Source organism: Corvus kubaryi, unplaced genomic scaffold (assembly GCF_017639235.1).
Source record: "Corvus kubaryi isolate FWS band 111438036 unplaced genomic scaffold, C.kubaryi_AGA036_p1.0 76, whole genome shotgun sequence".
NCBI classification, from domain to species: Eukaryota; Metazoa; Chordata; class Aves; order Passeriformes; family Corvidae; genus Corvus; species Corvus kubaryi.
This window is the reverse complement of record NW_024582063.1, coordinates 2201751-2225214: the sequence shown is the minus strand read 5'-3', so window position 1 is coordinate 2225214 and position 23464 is coordinate 2201751. Positions and strand designations below refer to the sequence as shown.

Genomic DNA, 23464 nt, shown 5'->3' with positions numbered 1-23464 from the left:
TACCCTGAGGCTGAGATACCTGTGGGCTGCCAGCCACAGTAGAACAGTTAGACTAACAGTGGAATAGTTAAATAATATTAAAATGGCTTTTGAACTTATTTTAAATACATAGGAATTTTAACATTTTAACAATTTTAAATGATAGGAATTTTAACAAACAGTTGCTGTGAGTAAAGACAGATCAAGGAGACAGAACATGTCTTCTCCCTCTCTCTAAGTTTTCTCTAAGACCTTTACCCTCCAATGAATAGATTGTGCAATCAGCTCTCAGGAGTTCTTATACAATTACTCAGAATGAGCAGTCATTTTCTTATCAATTCTCATCTTCAAATTTGGCACCATAAAGCGTATGCCTACCCAAAATATCCCTTTATATCCTCTTTGTCAATAAGCTTTCTGTTGAGTGCAAGCCCCCCTTCAAGATTTTTCCAACCCGTTTCCCCCCATCTTGCTAATGACTCAATTGGCCATTAATTAATCACTTAATTACTGCCAGCAATAGTATTAAATTCTCACAAACTTGCTACTGCTGTTGTTATGTAAAATGCTCCTCCCAGCCAGGTAGGTTTCAGCAAAGTGTAACACCTTGTTGACTTTAGATAAATCAATTTATAAAATGCAAATGTACCTCTTCCAGGTAAGGAAAATCCTTTATAACTGCTCAATGATTCATTATACAAAACAAAGAATTAGGAGGACATGCAGCCCTTAATCAAGTCCTAGCAAACGTAAACATTGTAAAAAAGAAGTGATAAAAAGAGACTATGAAAGAGTAGCCCCACTGCAAAGTAAATGGGGTTAGTTTAGTCTTGTGGCAAACAGAAGTAGTAGAGTACCCTCGAATACCCAGCCATACATGCACAGTATTCCAAATGACTGGAAATCAAAAAATAATTAGGTGTACCAGGAACTAAGAAAAGAGAAATATAAACCAATTTAGCAGCTACAGGAAGTAATGAAATTAGGTATACACTCCACCAAACATCTATTGGATCATGGTGCAGTTTCAAAGAAGGTATTGGCAAAAAATACCATCAGTTTAGGAGAGGGTTACAGTAAGCAAGCTGTACTGGACAGGACTCACTTGACAGCACAAAGTACACAAACACACTGAATAATAAAAATAGAACCACCAAACTTTCTTTTGGCCATGAAGTAGACTAGGGAGACCTAGAATCTACTTTACATGTGCCTACATGTGACCTTGAAGTATCAATTTAAAAGACTGAATAATCATTAACATTAATTTTTGTACACATTTCATTAGGAATTCTCTCTGGCAGGGGCTATCTTGACAAGGGCAGCCGTCTTAGGGGACAGACACTCTTCCTGTTTCTTACTCTGCCCCACTGGTCACAGTATTTGTACTTCCATTCACCTTAAGCTGCCCATGGTCATCTCTGTGCTATAGTAAAGTTATACCGAGTGCAAAGGTGCTATATGTCCACTATATAATTTTTACAAAGAGAATAGTTAAAATACCTGACTTCCAGCTCTCTCAGGGCTTTAACTTAATGGGATGTGGATGCAGTTCACCAGCCATAAAGCATGTCACTGGCTAACTGCTTACCTCCCTGCAGAATCTCAAAGCCAGGAAGGCAACCCGCAGGACACAGGGAATCTACATGCAGAAAGTTTACTGAAATACCAGCAACAAAATCAACTGCCCTACTCCTTACACCAGGAAGAATGCCTTGCCTCCTTTTCCAGGATTTCTTGAGAGACAGAAGTAGGACTCTTACACAGCTGGAGTTACAGCAAAGGCTCTCAACTCCACTTGGACCATGCCCTTCCTTCCCATCCCACAGGTCATTACTGCTACTTTTTAGTGAGCAATATAATTTTAAACAGTCTGTCAATGAGGTATCACAAAGATGATAAAAGTGCCTTGCCCTAGCATCTAATGTGGATAAAATCAATGATCCAAGGTCCCATGGGCAGTGACAGTCAAAAAGCTCAGAGGCCTCTGGGCCCATGGCAGCAGCAGCTGCATTCTCTGTTCAGCAGAGCAGTAGGGCAGGTAAGGAAATGGTGACCTGGCAAAGACAGGGTGGCAAATCCAAGTTATCGGACATCCAGGGTGTTCTTGAAAATAAAAAGCCTGGCATCCTTTTCCCAGTACTCAAGGAAATGAAGAAAGAATTAAATAACCAAGGATTGAGGACAAAACAGCCCAAACACAGCAGCCCAGCATAATTTCTTGAGGTCCTTCAAACCAGACTCCACCTGTATGTGCAGGGGCCTTGCACTGCTAGCAAATCACCTCCAGAAATGCTGCCTATCAAATCAGGAATCTGATGGTCAGGTTTTTCAAAATGGTTCTTATGTTGTGACCTTGAATGAGACTCTTTACTTGACATAGACCTTGGATAAGTCTCTTTTTACCGTGACAGAAAAAAACCCCTAAAAAACCATTTTGTGTGGAATATACGGCCTTGCTACTTTTAGAATAGCATTTTTTTCACAGAAAAAAAAATCTCATTTTTAAGAGCTATCTAAAATGAAAATGTCCCCTGTAGAGGAAAATGTTTGCTCAGCAGTACTTCAAAAGATTTTATTTGACCTGAAATAAAACGTTGGTTAGCTCCAGGAAACTTGCTATTGTTCAAATTTTTTTTTTCAGTTCATATATTTCATGCTTTCTTTATGCCTTTTAACATATTTTCCAATAAAAAAACCACCTAGAGTCCAGGGAAAAGGTGTGAAAACTTGGTTTCTTCTATTAATTTTTTTGTTTTGTTTTGCCAAAACACATACTAACTTTGCATTTTGAATAGCTTTGTCCCACCAGGTTGCTTTTTTAACAAGCTAGAATAAAAATGAACACGCTGCTTATCCCATGTAACACAGAGAGGCTCTCAAGTGGAAGGCAACACTGAGTGTGCCACCAAGTGCTAATGAGAAGCACGGAGGGTGACAGAATCACTGCAGTCATTGCCACATGCTAATGCAGCATCTGTCTGAGGATGCTCTGGGTCATTTCAGCTCAGTCCTGTCCCCAGAAATCTCCCCCCTCAGTGCACCGACAACTCTTTACCACGTTAGTACTGACAGGGCTGACGATGTTCTCTCCATTTGGTGCACATCAAACCATGCAAATATTAGCAAAACTCAGGTTTAGCTGAGGGAACCTCAGATGTGGAAAGTAGTAAAAAAGCCAACCATGAGGCCTGCACAGTCTCACGTGGGCACTGTAGAGTTATTACACTGCCATTTCCATCTCAGTGAGAAGCAGCATGGAAAACAGTCAAAGTAAACTCAACATTAAAAATTTCACTGACAATTAAGATGACAGATTAAACTGATCTACATGCAATCTGCAAACTGATTTGGCACTCACTGATTAATGCAGTAAATTAGATACTAACATCTCACATGCAATGTTATAAATCACTACCTTCACTCAGCAATGCATATTTGGTGTCAAACAATTTCTGATGCTGGCTAAGTTATTAAATTTTCTGTAGATGAAGCACTGAATATCTCTTACAGTTTTAGGAAGAGCTTATGAAAAGAGACTTTCAATTTCTGATCAAAGTTACTTGATACTAATAGAACTGCTCGGATTTCCAAAATTCAAGTGGAAATTGCTTCTCACTGTAGTGGAAAACAGCAAAACAAACCTAACAGCCCCAAGTCTGGACCCAAACTTCTTTTAAGTGGACACACACATTTGAAGGTAGAGAGATGCTTTACAAACATGATTTATTTCTCCAAAATGGTGCTTTCATGAAACACCCATCTCTGAGCTTTACTGATACTTGGTAAAATACAGAGCTCCTGCTTGAGGAAATTGCAGCAAGAAATGCCACAGAAGGGCCCTGAGATCTGAGTATTTGGCCCAACTACTGCAAAAAAGGCAGAGTCTGTCTCTTATGCTTTTCTATGGATGTTGTTCACAGACCCCAAGTACTTTCAACTACACTGTCACAAACTCACAAGGTGAGGGTATCCCCCTCCACAGATCCCTGGCAGTGCAAGGCTCCAGCCTCAGCAACAACACTTCAGCTCACAGCTGTCAGCACTAATGAGATAAAGCAGACCGTGGTGAGATCCTGGAGTTATTTGTAGCTGTGGTACAGGTAAGTCCCTCTGGTTGCAGGTAGGCATCCTTCCCCAGCTGCATTGGCAGGAGAGGTTATTGCCTCCATCTGTTCACGACCGCTTTCCCTCCTGATCCGCTGATGAAGCAGCCTGTGCAAGTACTCCCTAATTTATTTCAGGCAAAGTCAGACAGGTGACACCAGAACAACAGTTCTTACCTACTCAAGGATTTTATGTGACCCTCTCTCATTTCCAAGTGACAGCTGCTCTCTGGGCTGCATTGAAGCATCTCACAGACTTGTGACACCAGCTGAAAGGCTGTTCTCCAGTCCCTTTTAAAAACCATCATACACGTGAGATAATTCTGATACACGGTAATGTTCTTACCAGCCCATGCAAAGCACTTTGTGGAAGAGGGAGTATTTCCCTTTCCCTTTTTTAAAGAGGGAATTCTGCAGAACATCAGACTGCTAACTGCCATTGCCTTTGCAGCTTTGGGAAAACTCAAACAGAGCTTGGTCTTTATTTGAGATATTCAGCTCAAGTCTGCTTCTAAACCAAGGGGAATGAGAAAAAAACCCCTGCAGGTATGATCAAGCTCAGAGGAAATTGTGTCTCAATTTAGAACTGCACAAGAGGGACCTCTCTTTAAATCAAAGATGGAAATAAAGGGATGGGGTTATGTACAGGAAATTATTAAAGCTTTTTTTTTGGAATACCATTTAATATTTAATATTATTAAAACACAATGCTCATATAACAAAAAACCCCAAAGAACACCACACTTGGTACAATTTTCTCTTCAGAAAAAATTTTGGTTTAAATTTTCCTGGTAAAAAAGAAACATTATTACACTAACATAATGGACCAGAAATTCCCTGACATGCATCTTAATAGTGCATCATGCCTCAGAAGTCCTGTCAGTTGAAATTTAGTCTTGAACTCAATGATCACCAGGAACTGGATCTGAAATTACTTACTCCTGAATGTAACTAGATATCCTTTCAGAAGCAGGCTGAATTAAGGTTCAAGACAAATGCTGCATATAATATAGATCTTAACCTCATTTAGAAGCAATGTTGTTTAAGGCTGTATTAAGGGATTGAGTTACTGCTTCTGCTTAAACAGAAGTGACAGAGTCATTCACAAGGGTAATAAAAATAAGATAATGCAATAGAAGGAATTGCACCTCCTGGTAAGGAAGTAAGTGAAAAATTAATGTGGATCTTCTATTACCACTCTTTGGAAAGCAGCATGGGATCCAATCTCCAATTGCAACTCAATTTAAGTAGATTTTTCAAAAAGCCTTCATTGAGGCCTCAAATATGATCCACAGGACTCCATTAGAAGGCTCTGAGCTGTAGCTCTGCTGCTACCAACTACCACTTTACTGTTCACAAACCACTTCTGTATCTGAATGTTCTTCCCTGTGAGAGAACTGTGTTTGTTGTTTTTTAGAAACCTGCCTTCTTTTCTAGATCCATTCAAAAAATATCTAGAGGAGCTGAAAAACACAGGGTTGATTTCTGGTTTATAATTCACACAGGTTTCCCAGTGCAGAGAAGCTTCTAGGTTGGACTGGAAGCACTCTGTAAAAGCTGCATGAAAAGCTTGTTTTGGTAATGTTGGTTTTGTAAAGTATGCCTGGCTAGCACCATTAATCTTGCACTCAACAGTAATTTAATGTTTTTCAGGGTTTATTCTAACAGACTCTGAATAAACTCCTGCAAAATAATTACTATAAAATGATTGATCTGGCATGGTAACCACTGAGTGTTGAGAGTGTTCAATAGAGAATCTGTTTGTTAAAGATTTCTTGCCTGACACTATTCATTCACAAGTGAGGAATTGGTGGGCAGACTTTATAGATTACAGGTATTAAAGCACCCCACTGGCTTTAAAAGGATAGTGCTGTTAGGAATCCCAGACAACAATTCTTCAACCAAAGCATTGTCCTCTTTCTGACACTCTGATGATGCTATGATGTTAAAGGTGGAATGAATTGCCCTGTGAAGTGCCTCTTTTTCTCTCTGTTGACTACAGAGGGACCCTAGAGACCAGCTTTGACATGATGCCTAACTTCCAGATAGCTGAAGTCACAAAAGATGAATACCATCTTGTCTAACTTCATACAACAAAGCACCTGAATGTCTGAACTAAATCTTGCCTAGGGAGATTCAATCTTGTGATATTGTGAATTAGATGACTGGTTTATTATACAGATTTTATTCCCTGACAGTTCAGTTGAGGTCTAGACTGAGACCTGCAAACTGAATTAGCTTTGCAAGTTGGAGTTTAGGGGAAGATTTTTTTTTCTTCTATCCACTGATAATATTTTCTGGCCTTTCTTCAAACACTGAAAAAAGCAGCCAGCATCAGCAGATGTAGATGTGCTAAAAAAAGGTCTCCTATATGCTATTAATACAAAGACATAGGGAAAAAGGGACAAGTCCATAGCTTGGCTCTGTAAACTGGAAAAGAAACTGTCTTCATTTCATCTGAGACTACTGTTTTGAGAAGATATAGCAATATGAATAAATGAAAACAGTCATAACCTTCTCTGTAATCTTTACAGAACAGTATCATGGTGGGCTTGCAGTGTAGGAAGAGTTATTTTGCATGATTGTGGCATCTGCCTCGTCATGATACTTTGGTTTCATTTCAGCAATTACCCTAATTGTCCAGGAAAGGAAGGCACTGTTTATTGAAAAACACAAAGTAATATGAACCAGGGAGAAATGCTCTGAGAAAGACAACTGTAATGCATTACTGCTGGTTCCTGGTACTGCTAGGAACAGAAGCAGCAAGAAGCAGCATATTTATTATAATTTGAGGGGAGCTACATGAAGCCACAAATTAGTCCACATTCTACAAATCAACAATTAAGATGAAGACTACTTGCTACAATATAAACTTATAATGGAATAAAAATTGCCCTAAAGGTTTTGTGATTAGATTAGACAGGCAGGAATGTTTTATGGCTAAAGGGAAAGAGGAGGAATACGCTTGTCCAAATGAGAGGAATTGCCCGATTTCGCTTGGGAAGAGAAGAAGCTGGAGGTGCTCCAAAGATGAAGTTAGAAGAAAAGAGAAGATAAACACCATAAACATGGAAGAGCATTGCAAAGCAACCTGTGCAAACATCAGCAGGGCAAACACCTCTTGGAGTAGAACTTTTCCAACACAGAACAGAAAAGGTTATTTGCATTTCTCAGTTGTCTTAACCAGTTTTAACAAATTTTGATATAACTGTACAGTTATATGTATCATTGTAAACCCTGTGTCAGCTTCAGCCTGCTCTATCTGCACTGAAAGAACAGCTATAACTTAAACCTAACTCTTCTCTTGGCTGTGAAGAGAAGAGCAACGATGAAGAAACTGAAGTCTAAATCAGCAATTTTACTATCAAACCTCTTGTTAGGCTCCTCCGCTTTCAAAAGCTTTGATAAATATATATAGGGGCAGATCTTCAGCTGATGCAAACAGTTGAGGCCCCAACAATTACTGGGATGATGCACCATGTGCTTTAGTAATTTCACTGGCAGAAACTCTTCACAAGTAACTGCACAGTTATTCACTTCCTTTGCTTTGGGAAATAGCTCCCATGCAAGAAATACTTCCTTTACTTGGCTAAGCCACTTGGCAATCTTTGCAGACAGGTGAGTCATTTTGCTACTGTTTTGTTACTGATGTGAACAATGAGAGTTCACACCTGAGGGATGAGTTAACACTATTGCCAAAACTTTGCACTTAATATTTCTGACCTTATAGAAATTGCTTTGTTTTTGTTATGGTTTCATTAACTGATGGTCATGAACATGTATACATACACTGTTATTCCATGAGGAGCTTAAGAAGATAACAGTGCCTTTGTGTCTTTTTAGAAATCAATAACAACAGTGATAATATTACAGAAATATTGAATTTTCATAATTTTGTTTTGTTTTTGTACTGCATAATCTGATGCTGGATTTATGCAGTTGTTGCTTACAGCTCTAAATGATGTTTTAAAAATCCAGTCCATCATTTGGGCTTAAGTGCAGGGAATATTGACTGCTGTAGTCTCCAAGAAGCCATTTACTCTGGATTGTGGTGCACACAATTCCACCAAAATAGCTTAGACCCCAGTATGGCACAACCCATCATCTCACAGAACCAGACAGACTGCTTCTCAACTCTCAAAGTTTTTAGGGATCCAAATAGCGGCATTGTTCATCTGTATTCACATCAAATGAAAGATCTACCACTGATGATATTTTTGGAACATGATAAATGTTTCTTACAGAGTTGACTAAATTATGTTTCCTCGTAGATCAGAAAAACATTTCCAAACCTCTTACTCTGCTTACAAATTCGCTGATACTCCATCAATCATGTTCCATGAACAGTACACTTCGGTCTGGAATTGGACCCAGGATCCAGCTGACTCATTTAATTGCTTGCAACCTCCCAGTTATACAAAACTTCAGCAGGCAGTAATTTAAAAAAGGGAGGGAGGGGAAAAGGTATATTCTTAAAATTTCTTTCATGTAATAAAAGCTGACTGCAATTTAAGATCTTGACATCCACGTGTGACTCCTGGATCAATAAACCTTGCTAGCAGGGCTTTCAAAGGCTCAATTCATAAAAGCCCTGTATACCTCATTTATGGAGGCACTCAGTAAAGCTGCCTCCATGGAGGCACAGTGCACATTCTGTCCCTTCTCATCCTCATAACGAAAGGCACACCTCAGTGCCTGGCAGTAATGATGGCATTTTTGAAAACTCCTACAGGACTAAGGAGTGTGGTTCCCATTAATTTGTGCTCCTAAGTCACCTGGCAGCTTTTAAAAGTTCCTCTCTCTCTCCCCAGGTTTTTCACAACTTCAGAGTAAAAGAATTGCAACACACAGGCTTTATGACACTGAGAATCTGATGGGCTGCCGCTGGTTGTGAGTTTCCAAATCCAGCATAAAGGACTTTCATTTGTTGAAAGGGCACACACTGCTTTTCAGAAAACTTCAGTCTCCCTTCACAGATTCTTAAACTTTTCAGGGGAAAAAAAACCCCAATGCAGTAGTTTAAGTCTGTTGTCATTTCTATTTAGGGATTATGGACTTGATTTGGAATTACAAGGTCAAGGCTTTTTGGTTTCAGTTGTTCTGTTGCAGACTGCCACTGTATCCATCAGTGTTGGCACCAAGGTGCCACACCTCTCCCAGACTGGATAGAATGCAGGATTGTTAAACCACGTCCATGGGCTGGTTTAGCAGTCAGTTTGCTCAGAAAGCTGACTGCAGGAGACCTGTCAGGAACAGAACAGCAGGACAAAGCAAGCAGGGCTCCTGGAGGCAGAAAGGAGTTGGACAGAAAGAGGGAAGAGCTGGACGGGGTCTTATAGCATGACTGGGGCAGATTTACAGTGAGACCTCTCAGACACAGAAACCAAGCTGGACTTGAACAATTCAGAGAATAAGCCCTGAGGTATAGAAGTGCCCTGAGCCAAAATCTAAAGGACTCTACCCTCTGAAGACAGAGGAAGAATTATACCTTTTTTTCAATCTTTCATGCATTGCACTACTACAGAGAAGTGGTAACCACCTCAGTAGCCACCATTTCTGTGTGTGACACTTAGGCAGGCTTTTTAAAAAAATAAAGTTCTTGCTGTTGACATTATTTAATTTTCAAGCAAACACAGAATATCTTCTTTCCTTATTGTGCTATCTTCTCCTCGTTCTTCACCTTCCAAAAACCTATTTTGCTCATTAATGCCTCTGAGGCTCTGGTGAGACATGCCACACAAAGGGACTAGTTTCCATCTGAACATCCTACGTATTTATCTTTGCTTTTGATAATTTTAAATGTTAACTGATTAATTCTTGCACATTTCATTAAATTTTGACAACTTGCTGCATTTCCCTCACTTGGTTTCATTGCTGGTTCAACAGATTATCCACCTAGTTAGCTCAGTCTGATTTATTGAATGACTATCTGATTAAGCCTGATTGCTCTAGTTAATTATTGGATTGTAAATGTTTCTTCCAATCACTTTCTAACTGGTCAAACTTTTTAATAATTTCCACCATCTAGACCAATTATTCCTGCCTGATATCCTGTCATTTGTTTTCAGTGGTAGCGGTTTATCACCATCTCTTCCTTCCTCATCTCTCCCTCTGTTACCTGAAGGGATCCTACAAGAAAGATGGACAGAGACTATTCACAGGAGCATGTAGTGACAGGACAAGAGGGAATGGCTTCAAACTGAAGGAGAGGATGCTTAGATCAGATACTAGGAAGAAATTCTTCACTGTGGTGAGGCACTGGCACAGGGTGCCCAGAGAAGCTGTGGATGCTCCATCCCTGGAAGTGTTCAAGGCCAGGTTGGATGGGGCTCTCAGCAACCTGGTCTAGTGGAAAGTCTCCCTCTCCATGGCAGGGGGGTTGGAACTAGGTGATCTTTAAGGTGCCTTCCAACCAAAACTGTTCTGGGATTCTGTGTGTCTCTTTTGCTGGCTGAGTCTGACTAATTTCATTTCTGCTTGATCATCTCCCTCTTCTGTTCTGACCTTCTAAGCTTCCTCACCCTCTCTCAGTTCTTCACAAAGATGCCTGTAATTTTTCACAAACATGAATCAAGTTGCACAGTTAAGTCTTAACAACTTCAAACACCAGTCCTATTAAAACAAAACTTTCCTACAGCTAATAGTGAACTTCATGGATATAAAACAAAACTCAGAGCAAAACTATCCCTGACTCTTTCTTTTGCAAAATCAAGGACCTCTGTGCCCTCTGTTACGGGCTAGCAGTCCTTTGAAAACTTAGGGGTTTATTATGGAGAGAAAAAGGGAGAATGAGACTGTCATCTACTTACACAGCAGAGTCAGATTGCATAAATCTTTGAATCTGGAGTAATACCGGCTTAAAATTGTTGGGTCATCTGTAAATCATCATTGTCCTTCCCATTTCTCAAGTGATAATAGCAAATCCTATGATTGTTTTAATAAATCCAAGCAGTTAAAACATCACAAGAACTAAGTGGCAGCAATTAATAGTAATAAAAATAAGTTCAATTTGGGGAAAGCAGATTACAGAGTTCATTTTCTTTCACTGAATCAATGGCTCCCCTGTTGAAATAAGCCTTAATTAAAGGAGAAGGTCAGGATAAAAATCATATACAGCATTAAAAAGATAATGTATTGGCCAATTCTTCAAGGTGTTAAAAAGTACTTAAGACCCACAAGTGCCAACATTTGCAATGTCTCTTGAGCAGTTCCTAATACTTCTTATGAGCAGGTCCTTCTCTTTGGATTATTAAAGCTTTGGATTTTAAAGGCTGAGATTTCTCAATTCTGTTTCTTAACGTGAGTCACTTAACCTGTTCTGAGTTAGAGAGGATGAACCTGCTCACTCTGGTAAGGCAGACCTATTTGGAGCTGCTGCGGCAGATTCAAGCCTTTCCACTTTTCTGCATGAAAACATCTATTTTAAAGATGAGTTTTAAGTGCATCATTACACCACCTAAAGCATTTCTTTATATCTTCCCTCCTCCACATCCTATAACCCCAAATAGATGGTCAGTTGATCACTAAATAAAGCAACAGGACACTATCCCATTTGCCAACAAACTGGCATGGCAGACCTATGAAACCCAAATTCTCTAGATATTCAGGTTTGCTTCCCCCCTGCTGCTCCTTTGGTGAGCACACAGAGGTTCTAAATAGATTAAATTATTCAACGTACCCACCACTGTCTAAATCCGGCTCTGCAAGAAGTAGGTGTTCACAGCCAGTAACAGAAATGCATAATCACTCGTTCATTACTGCAAGAAGCTACTCTACCACTAATTGAGTTACTGTGCCTTTTCTGGAAGCAATATTAAAACTAAATTTGCTTAATTTTTTTATTCCTAGCGTTACAATAACTTAATTTAAAAAAGATGAAAGTGAAAACACAGATAAGCCCCATAACAAGTTCATTAAATTTATTTTACGTAAAATTGGCACAAACCACAAGTGAAATAACTTTCACTTTAGAATGACTTTAAAATGATTTAACTTCACTACAGCCACCACCCTTGTCTGCAAAGCAGTACTTTCTCCAACACAAGATCCCTACAGGATTAAAACACAAGCAGGTTAGAGACAGTTTTTGGCACACAAGCTGAAGTCAGAATAATCAGTCATAGCTCATGGGGGAGCAGAGGTGAATGGGGAAGAAGGTAGTTGCCAAAGCATTTGAAAGCAAACATTCTTAAAATAGTAAGGCTTTTCCAAATACCTACTTAGTGAAATTAGACCCACAGGAAAACCAGACCAATTGAACTGTATAAATAGCATCAGCCACTTGATGGAAAATGCAGCCAGTCCGCCTAATTTTACTTTCTTAAATGAAGAAACATAATACAAACATACTGAATAATCCTGCTGATTTCAATTAGCTCTGGATCTTTTCTCTGGCTTGGTAAAGTTCTTAACCATGACATTAATGCCAAAGGAAATTATCCAGCTTCTTTTACACAAAAATTACCTAGGTAGGCCGAGTAATTTATGGTAAATGTTAATCCTAAACCTTAGATAGAGACAGCTACTTCTGAAATGATGACTACTTTTCTTTTTAAATCATGTTTATTTTTCAGTTTTATAACAATGGCAAAATACTGATTGCTCATTGTTCTGTTCACCCATTCACTTGAATTTCTGGACAGAGGTGGATCTCCAGACCATATAAGATGAGATGGTTGATTCTACTAAAGGTTCATTTCTTCTCTCCCCCATGCCATAAATACAACCAAACAAATAATGAAACATAAAATATTGTCACAATTAATCTAGTGGTTTAATAAGTTGTCTGCAAATATCTTGCAATTCTACCCAAGTGAAAATTACTTAAATGTTATATAGCTTTAAAAAAATTAATTATTAACATCTAAATGAGCTGTGTGTCATGTGAGACTTCAATTTGAAATGTATGTTTAATTTTTTTTACTGTGAGAAGACGCAGTTGCCAGAGAATCTCCCAGGGTTGTGGTACAGTCCCCATCACTGGAGGTTTTGAAGATGCAGCTTGTCATGGTTCTAGATAATCTCACCTAGATTCCCTTTCACACAAAAGGTGGTGCCAGATTCTCTTCTGAGGTTCCTTCCAACCTGGCCTGTTCTATGATTCTCTCTCATACACTGATATAATCTCAGTTTTCTGTTTGGAAGAGGTTAACTTTTCTAGGCAATTTTCCAGTAGGAAGCATCAAGAACTTATTTTGAAAAGGGGCTCACTGGTATTTCATTAAGTTCAGTTAACCACAACATCCTGTCATCAAATTAATTTTTAAGACAAACTGCAAAAAGAGAGCATGTGGGAAAGCTGAAATGATACATATCCAGGTTTTGTCCGAATGCACAAAAATATCATTTTAGTAATGATTCAGATGCATAAGCAATCCTGTCTGGAGAAAGCCCTAATTGATCTCCTGCAGTTGATTCATAAATCTGTTACTAGAATATTTATCAAACAGAATCATGAAAAATTCTATCTGGCAATTGGTCATATTTCTTCAGATGCATTGTAAGTCTGTATTTTTACTGTTCCCTTGCTCTCTCTTCTTTCACTAAAATCACCTCCTGATCTTCAAAATTTTTCCTTTCCTGAGAGGTCCTGTGCTTTAAATCAAGGATTTTGCCTTTAGTACAACCTTAACTCCAACTTTCAGAAATTTGCATACATATTACACTCATCAGATCGTTACAGAACTAACTGCCTAGCAGCTCTGAAGGTAATGTGTGTTTCTATGTACTTTCAGTATCTACTGAAAAAAGGCTATTGCTGAGTGGACAGAAGCATTAACTTAATCAACCCCACACGGTTTCTCCCCTCTCCAAAATAAATGGTTTTTATGTTGCTTACTGAGCTCGAAAACTTGAAAGCTAAGTGCTTCCTCTTGGACAGGCTGAGTGTCTGAAATAACTGCTTTTAACAGCCCTGGAGCATCATTAAACCTTTAACACATTTTAGAAGCATTTGGTCTCCATGCCCCTTAGGCAAAAATTTACTTAGAATTGGTAAATTGAACATTGCTAAGTAAAACAATGTCTTGTCATATACTTCTGCCTACTAATAAGTACGTTAATTAAGACTTTTGGAAATAAGTTAGCAAATTAATTAATTTACAACTGCGATAAAAAAATCAGTAAGAAACCCATTAAACATCATAAATAAGTCAATACATTACTTAGGAAATGAACTCTATTTTTATTACTAGAAATTACCATCAACTACAAAATGCCACTGTACCAATTACTTTACTTGTATAAGTAACAAATATCTGAACTGATGTTATTAAATTAATATATTACTTCTCTGCAATTTGTATATATATATATTTTTTTTGCTTTGGCTACTGCACTTATTTAAATAGAAAGTTGTAAGAAAGATAATTAGGCAATCAATAGCTTAGGTTTTACACACTGACAAACACAGTTTACTTCACATTTAAGTCAGTAATTGAAAGTCAATTGGTTGTAGTGGTCCAGGCAATGCTACCTGTTAGTTGTCCTGAGACAAAACCTATAGAAGTACAAGCAGTCCTTGTATTGACTGTAGGGGCTCTCTTACCAGATTCTAATCCTAAGGCTGAGAAAAAACTGTAAGAGCTTTCCTTTTCCTGTGGGAATTGAGAAATGTGAAGATGTTCAAGTGACAAGTAACTAGAATTTTTAAAATTCTAACTTTTTAAAAATTCAGAATTTCATCAGCGTCTGAATCTATTTAAGTTTTTTATTTTAATTCCCCATTCAATCCCATATAAACTGTCATTTTTTTCAGTTCAAATGCAGTAATTTTTTCTAAGCAAAATCTTGTCTATGATTAAGGAACTCAAAAAAATGGAATCACCAGTGTGCAAAACCAAATTCCAACCGCAAACTTAAACCTTCTTCAAGCCCTTGTAGTTTTTCACCCAGAGGGTGGTTGGGCCCTGGAACAGGCACCCCAGGGCAGTGGTCACAGCACTGAGCCTGACAGAGTTCAAGAAGGGTTTGAACAATACTGTCGGGCACATGGTGACTCTTGTGGTGTCCTGTGCAGGGCTGGGAATTGGACTCAAAGATCCTGATGGGTGCCTTCCAACTCAGCTCATTCTGTGATTCTTTCTCTATCTGTGCCTATGGAAATGGTAGCCTAGCTTCCTAAGATACTATGTACACTTTAATTTATTTTTAAATTGTGTTTATGGTCTCCAAAAGGCTTAAAAAAATCAGGCTGAAGGCATGTTTCTATTTCTCAGTTTCTTTCTCAAATTCACTCATATTTTATGTGCTTTAGTGGCATTAATGTATCCAAGTAGCTAAGCTACCCAAAGGCTTCTAACAGCTGCAGAAAAATTAGATTTAGATTAATCTTTTCTTATTACTTTCCCTATTTTCTCCAAGCTTAAGGTGTCACCCTCAGCTGCTTATCACCACCTCTTTCCTCGTAAAAGCACACTGCCACATCTTCAGCTGCACACAGAAGGCTTAGCCACCTAAACCAACAGAAAATAAAAGAACAAGTGGTTTTGTCCTCTGATGGTATTGTTCATGCACTGTGTCCTGTAAGCAGGGCAGAGAAGTAGCTGTTTGCTACAAGTCTGCAGGCAAAACGGGAGATTTGTTCTTTCTTTTGCTCAGAATGTATCTTAATGGCCTCAGCACTTGACATCCATCATCAGCAGAGCAGTGCTTGGTATTGGGAAGAGCTCACAGTCTGGCACCTCTGGCTCGCCCTTGAGTGCTCCCAAGAGAGGAGTTCCTGTGCCCACAGTCCGTTGCACTGAATTCCCAAAGCACTGTGGATGACTTGTGTCCTTACACCAGCAGCAGAACAGGTGCCCTGTGTCTGAACGCGCCTTTGCTTCCAGCACAGTGTCAGTCTGCTCCTTGTTGGAGATTAGAGAGCACCTTTATGTACAAACAGTGCAATAAATCCTTTAATACAACTGGCCTTTGTGGAGAGCAAGGTAAATGACCAAAATAATGTATGTTCTGCAGCACATTTCCCTGTCCTAGAGAGGTTGAAAAGAAGGACATGCAGCTCAACTCAGCACTACTCCAAATAAATAAAATGGACAAAAAGTAATGTGTTAAGAGCTATAAGTAGTAATATCCTTCACTGACATGCCACCTAAAGATTTCAGAATGATTCACAGAGTCCATAAAACTGGTAGAACTAATAAGCAGCTGCTTCTGGCATAGAGAACTAAATTTACATACTTGGATTGATTACATAGCTTGTATTTAAAAAGTAACCCCCATTTAGGTTGCCCATTATTAAAACTCCACACATTACATAGAACTATTAGGGGCTACTTAGCAATATCCACTTTGGAACATGGCCAAATAAAGGCATACTTTATTAGAATCAAGTTTTCCACAGTTGTTTAAAAAACAACCCTGAAATTTGTAACCACGAACATAAAAGAAGATGGCTTGCAAGATGTTTGTCTAGGAACCTCTCATCTGTTCTACTTTCTGCTGCAGAAAAGTGAAGTTGTCAGGATATGCATCTAGCAAGCCAGGATAAATACTGCTTCTTTTCTCCCCAAATTAAATTTTCATAGTTATTCTTTCCAAATGGAAAAAAAACCAAAAAACCCAAAACAAAACAAAAAAACTAAATTTGTTTTTAACTTCTTGAAGGAAACTTTTAAGGCAACATTTAAAAAGATTCTTCCCTGAAAGCAACCCTGTTTTTTTGTTGGTTTTTTTTTTTTTTTAATAATTTAATTTATTTAACAAGAACCTTTCATTCTGTGGTTTCTGCAGCTGTCAGAAATCATGGTTCTCTCCAAAAAGGCGTCAAAGTACAATGAGCTAGAAGCAATAAAATGCTCTGTTACCTGAACTGCAGTTCTTCATGGCGAAGGAATCCACGGCCGCTACGCTCTTGTTCCCATTAGGAATATACTCCAGTGAGATCCGAAATGGTTTCTCCAGGTATCCAACTCTCCTTTGAAGCAACACCCATCTGGTCTCATGATACAGCAAGGGGAAAGAACAAAGGAGAAGAGCTGTAAGAAAGGCTACTTTACAAGGACCAAATCCCCCAAAGGAGCAGCTCCTCTTCTGGCTGGTCACACTGTGCATCCTACCCCAGTTCTCACTTCCCTCACAGTGTCCCATGGTCAGGGCCTTTCCCTCCCATGGATTTTGCAAAAGCAAGATTCTAAGCACCAAGATTTCCACCCAGCTAAGATGTGGAGACCCAACTAAACAGTAGCTTATTGCTTTCTTCTGTTACACTTCTGTGCCCCCAGATGTCTGCCTGCTGTTTAGAAGAAGCTCAACTCTGTGCAAAGCAAGCTGTGAAATCTGTAGCACACGTGCACACCCCCTTTAAATATCATTCCTGATTCTCACCAAAAAGTCTCTTAGTCACTCAGGAAATAAGGCAGTCTCCAGGGCTGTACAATAGCTGTAATTCCCAGCACTGCATCACTGGTTGAGCTAACACACTTTGCTTCTAAAACAGTTAGCTGGAACTAACTGTTCCACCTGTGTGCAAAGCACCACAACTAAAACATGCCATTTCTCCTCCTCCACTTCCTATCCCTCTTCTCCTACTTAACCTCCCTCCCAAATGACAAAAATTCCCAGCAAGTAAATCAAGGAAGTGAATTAGTAGCCCTGGAGATTAATATTCACACTCCAAGAGTGCTTCCTCAAGTCTGCTTATTGCCAAGAATAAATGAGAACAAAAAGCCTGTATGATCTTAATTTATTCCCTGAGATGCTAGAAGACATAATGCCTGGCTGTCTTTAATGTCCACCTCCTCCCCTCTGATCAGCTGGGTCTGCTGCTTTACCTGCAATGACTTCCAGCCAGAGAGCACAAGAACTTTTCCTAGACCCCGATTCCAATTTTGTATCCTGCGAGACATGTCTAAAGGTACACAGTAAAAATACGAGTACCTTTTTGCCAACACACTGGAATTCTGCAAGGAAAGCTTTAGGGAATTAAATACTTGTACAATAACATGGTCTGGACCATCTCCCTTTTCATCCTCGGACACAGGCTGCCAGTAAAACCACTTGACACCGTTGGTGAAGGGCTGCTTCCCAAGAGGCATGTATTACCTCAGCAGTGATAGGGATCCCACTCTGTTTCACTCCAGTTTATCAGGGCCTGCTCACTAACCATAAACATGATCAGAGACAAGAGATTCTGTAAAGTCACTCAGCCACTACTAAGCCACTTTTTCACATTTGTCTTCTGTTACAGGAAAAGCCCAGCACCGAGGAGAAAGGTCTCTGTAGCATACTGTAAGTGGTTAGCTGGAGTCTAACAAGCCAACAGGGCCTAACAAAGCCTATTAGGAAATGCAGCTCCAACTGCAACTTTTAAAAGATGAGAACAAAAAATTATTGTGTTTCTTTAAGTTATTTTTAAACACCAATATTAGCATTTTAGGGGAAGACTGTAACTATTTCTAGTTGTCAGAAATTTTTCATTTCTCTTAGACAAAACCCCACATTTTTTGTTGCTCTTACAAAAAGTTTTCTGTGTCAAGTACCCCCATCACCTCCCTGTATGTGTGTTTGTGTTTGTCCATGAGCTGTGAAAAAGAATACATTTTTTTTCAGGGAAGGGAGCCCTCTGGAACAGATGCTCTGAGCACAAGAAGCTACACAGTTTATCTGGCATTCATTACAAGAATCTCCTTCTCCAGAAGCATGCCAAAATTTGGATGTTTTGAAGTTAAGAAATCCTTCTGAAAGGAAATATAACGTGTGTATGACATTTACACCAACTGATCATCATTTGTGCCTGCTATGAGCATGGATCAATCCCAAACTGCAGACCCTACACTGCAACAAAAGCTAGGAGACTTTTCTTGGTTCCAGAGGCAGACACACTGTTTGTCTTCTCAGGGACACAATGGTGTCATTAGGCCCCACTGAACTAAACAAAATTCCCGGCAAGCAAGGAAGTTGCCAAGAGGTATGTGAAAGACCTGAAGAAAAGTCCTAAGTGAGGGCTGCAGAAGGACCCTGCTGGCAGCTATTGCAATTCAACTTGCAACTCAGAAAAGCAAACGCAGCTTTTTAGCGATTTACTAGGTGTCCTCCTCCCTCTTTTTCCACTGAGAAGAGTGAAAATAGACTGCTAAATTTCATTTTTTGTTTACAGTTATTTTCATTTCCACATCTCATCTTCCACCTTCTGTGCTCAAGGCTCCCACTTGAGAGGAGAATGTTGGCGTCCTCGCTCTTTTTCTGTCCCACTCCCCCAAGAGATAAACCTGCTTTTGCTGAAATTAAATAGAATAAAGCATTGAGAGTATTTTAAGTACCTAGCTTCTGTGTGAGTTATTTCTTCTGATGTCATCTCAACTTAGGTATATTATAAGGATTAGAGGACACGAATTTCCCTACAAATAGAGTCAAAACCGACCCTAGATTAATTTTGATTATGAAATACAAAAGCATCTGTATGTCATGAAAATTGTTTTCTTCAGCTTCAGAAGACTGATGGATTTTAATTCCAAGTACGCAGTGGCTCTCAACAATGATTTCCATTTCTGTGCTACTGCTAACCCTCTGGATAAATGTGCCAGGAGTTTTAGGAATTGCTTTTTTGAGTTACTGGTGCAATAACTTTAGTTTGAGATTCTCAGGCCTCTCATAGTTTACCACGGAAACTTTATTAACTCCCAGAGCTGTTGCCAAGCAGGTGTTTTATATCACCACAATGCAAGACTGGAAAAGGCAGACTCACTCAAGCCCAGATTCATTACAAAATATATTCATACTTCGTGGTACAAATTCCTACAATAGGTTGCCTGAGATTCAAAGATTTATGTGAGAAGAAATGCCAAGTATCAGCCTCTTACTTTGAAGACAAAGACGACATTAACTGGTGGATTTATCGGGGAGGCTAAAAATAGCTACAGGGTCAGCAGAGGCACTTGTGGGCAAATTCAGATAGGAATCAGTTCTGCCATAATTCTGTGGCAGATTTGGGACTCTGATCTCCAGACCTTCTACACAACACACTGTATTGTGCAGACCCATCCTCATTTGCACATCCTGTACTATATATAGGCTGCCTGGCAGCAGCATCAGCAAGATCTACTTCAGCATAACCAATATGTATCAGATGTTAATTAGTAGTAGCTTTATTAAATTTCTATCAGCAGCCTACATGTTTTGAATCTAATTTTAGAAAGCATTTTAGCAAGGTTACAGAAAGCTACTTCAGTCATCTCTTGGGATAGATGGGGAAACACCGTGTATGGAACCTCCTCATACTGGAGTCGTACTTCACCAACCTGACAGCTTTCTGTGCTGAGGTGATAGGCTTGCTGGAGGAGGAGAGCAGCAGATGTTGCTTATCTTATCTTATCTTTAATAAGGTTTCCATCGTCACTGACTGATGGGAGCACAGATGACAGAAGTAGGCAGTGAGGTAGGCTAGCTTAGAGGCTTATCATCAGTGGCACCAAGTCTAGCTGGAAGCCAGACACTAGGGGTACGCCTCTGGTTTTATAGTGTCTTCTGTCTTAATTAATGACTTGGATAATGGGACAGGCTGCACCATCAACAAGCTTCCAGCAAGACTAGGAGAAGCAATTGATACACAGGACAGCTGGGCTGCCACTGAGAAGGGCATTGACAACCTGGAAATTTAGGGCAACAGGAACCTCACGAAGTTCAAGAAAAGGAAATGCAAAGCGCTGCCTCTGTGGAGCAACAACCTCATGCACCAGCACAGGCTGGAAAGTGGCTTTGCAGAAGACAACCTGTGGGTCCTGGTGTACAGATTGCTGAGCCTAAGCTAGAAATGTGTCCCCAGTGACAAGAAAGGCCAGTAACTTCCTGGGCTGCACTGGGAACCACAGGTCAAAGGCATGATTCTTCCCCACTATTCAGCACTGGGGAGACACTTCTGGAACACTGGGTCCAGTGCAGCACTTTCCAGTACAAGACAGACATGAGTTACAGAAGTGAGTCCAGCAAACAGCCACAGAGATCATTAAGGGACTAGAGCATCTGACATACAAGGGGAGGCTGAGAAAATTGGGATTGCTTAGCCTGGAGAAGAGGAGGCTCAGGAAGGATCTTATCAGTGTTGATACAATCGGGGTGAATGAAAAGGAGACAGAATTGGACAGTGGCATCCAACAAAAGGATATCAGGCAAGCACAAGGCACTTTTCTTGGATTGAAAGACCAGAAACTGCATTTAAACACAAGAGAAAATTTACTCTAAGGGTGACTGAACACTGAAACAAGTTGCCCAGAAATCTTAGGGAGTCTCTACTTCCAGATATTTAAAATGGGAGAGGATATAACTCTGGGTAACCGGCTTTAGCTCACCCTGCATCAAGAAGGGAAGTTGGACTACTCAATCTCAGGGGTTCCTTCCAACCTCAACCATTCTGCATTTTTGAAACATAGGTCCCAAAAGCAAATAACAGCAGGTAACATATTACTCCTGTTATCCTCTGAATGACCTCCAAGCACTCTAAAGAGTGATGAATCAGCCTGGTAAGCTGGCAACTGCAAGGACAAAGGCACCACTTTCTGTACCCAGAGCTATCATCACACAGCCTTCAACATCATGGCCTATTTCTACCAAAACAGTGGCCAAAATAACCATGAGGACGTCTCTGGATACTGCCTCAAGCAATAAAAAAGTCTGCAGTTTAACATTTTAATTTAAACCCTTATGCTGCAAAGCAACACACTATGTCGTATTGTTTAGGCACTGCTCAGTGTTTTGATACAAGTCAGATCCATCTGGTCTTTCACTGAAGCTGCAGTAAGAAAGAATTTGGCTCAGATATCTAGAATCTGCAAAATACATCAGTTTAGACAGAAACTGATAACATTGTGGTCTTCAGTGACAGAGTAACCCAAAATCCTAGATACAAATATTTTCAGACTTTAGAGAAGTTCAGACCTTGATACGTCACCTAGGGAGAACTAGTTGCTCAAAGGAAAGCTCGGGCAACACCCAGAGTTTCTCTTAGAAGGCTCTTCTTCAAAACAAAAAATGCTGCTGACAGAACTTGAGCCCAGGTTTACACAGGAGAACCAGTGCTGAATTTTCAAATGGCTTCTTCATAATCTTTCACACTCCTGCATGTGAAGGTGTGCTGGACACAACCTTCGGCCTCTCCCAGCCCTGCAAGGGTGAGGTGTTAGATCTCAAACAAGCCAAAGTACTTTCTCCATAACCCAACTTTTCTTAAGCCTCACATCCATGACTCGGTTTCCCAGGTTCTAGGTTTCAGAAGCCACAATCCCGTTGGCATGGAAACTTAAGAGAGGTAGTTGAGACTCTCTGGTTGTTCATGCAGCATGTAGCTTCAGAAGGAACACTTTCCTGTTTAACTCTAATCAATACACTAATGCTTTGGGTGCCATTTTACATGCTCCTCTGGGTAATGCCAGGACTGATTAACTACAAGTCAGGATGATCTCTTAGAGGCAATGCATTAAAAAAAAGAAATGCTAGAACTCTCAAGTAAAGTCTCAAGCCAGAATACTTGCACTCCTGCATTTGTCTGCCCTCATGGCTAAATTATTTTGAATCCAATTAGCACTCACATAACATACTCTTTCATCCTGTTAAAGAGGGGTTACAAAATGCTTGATTGCAGCAAGCTTTGGGACTCCAGTTTTGACATCCCATGTACAGCAATCATCTTTGTGATCATTGCCCAAACTTCCAACTAATTCTGGAAGGTAGAATTAATTTCTGTTCTGTCAGCCAGCCTGACACCTGTGTTGCCACCTGTGTCACCACCTATGTCTTCAGTGGAGTGCACTTTGCACTGGCCCCAAGGCAGAAGTTTCACCTTAACACTGTCCCAGCTCTGACAGACCCACTGCTTTCTCACTTTTAGAGAAACTTTGAAAGCAAATCTTCAACTTACAAGAAAAATATGGAAATTATTAGCAAAAAGCCCCAAAGAACCAGTGCGTATATCCTAGTAAATCAGGGCTAACTGCACTTGAACTGTGTTGGGAGGAATGAAGAGCTGCATGGCCCCTCCTGGGTCATGAATCAGCTCGTGTGCTCCCAGCAACCATTAAAAGCAAGTTGAAGGAACACAAGAACTTCCAACTATCTCCTCTCCTTGAGAAAAAAGTTCTGTGAATTCAAGCTGTATTCTGCTCTCTCATCTCCCTTCTCCCAGAACAAAAATGGTGGAATTTAACAGACTCCTCATACCTAAATTGATTAACAGTGTGATTTTATTTCTTCAGGTCCAGGCTCTCATCTAAAATACTCCTGTTGCTACCAGCACTTATCATGATATGGCTGTGAAGAAAATGCAATGTATCTTGGCAAGGACTTAGATTTTATCTCTTTGGTAAAAGGATCTGCAAACTTTTGGGAATTAAAAAATTAAATAGAAATAACAGCAGCCATGTCAGAGTATTTCATATCAAAATCCACCT

The 23464-nt window shown here is 39.8% G+C and overlaps 1 protein-coding gene across 1 annotated transcript in view; it reads right to left on the bottom strand.

Annotated features, from left to right (window-relative positions):
* ALK (ALK receptor tyrosine kinase) overlaps positions 1 to 23464 on the bottom strand; it is a 226187-nt gene that overhangs the window by 86407 nt on the left and 116316 nt on the right. The window contains exon 4 of the mRNA XM_042051462.1: positions 16892 to 17019. Coding sequence (XP_041907396.1) covers positions 16892 to 17019 — 128 coding nt within the window. The remainder of the gene's footprint in view (positions 1 to 16891; positions 17020 to 23464) is intronic.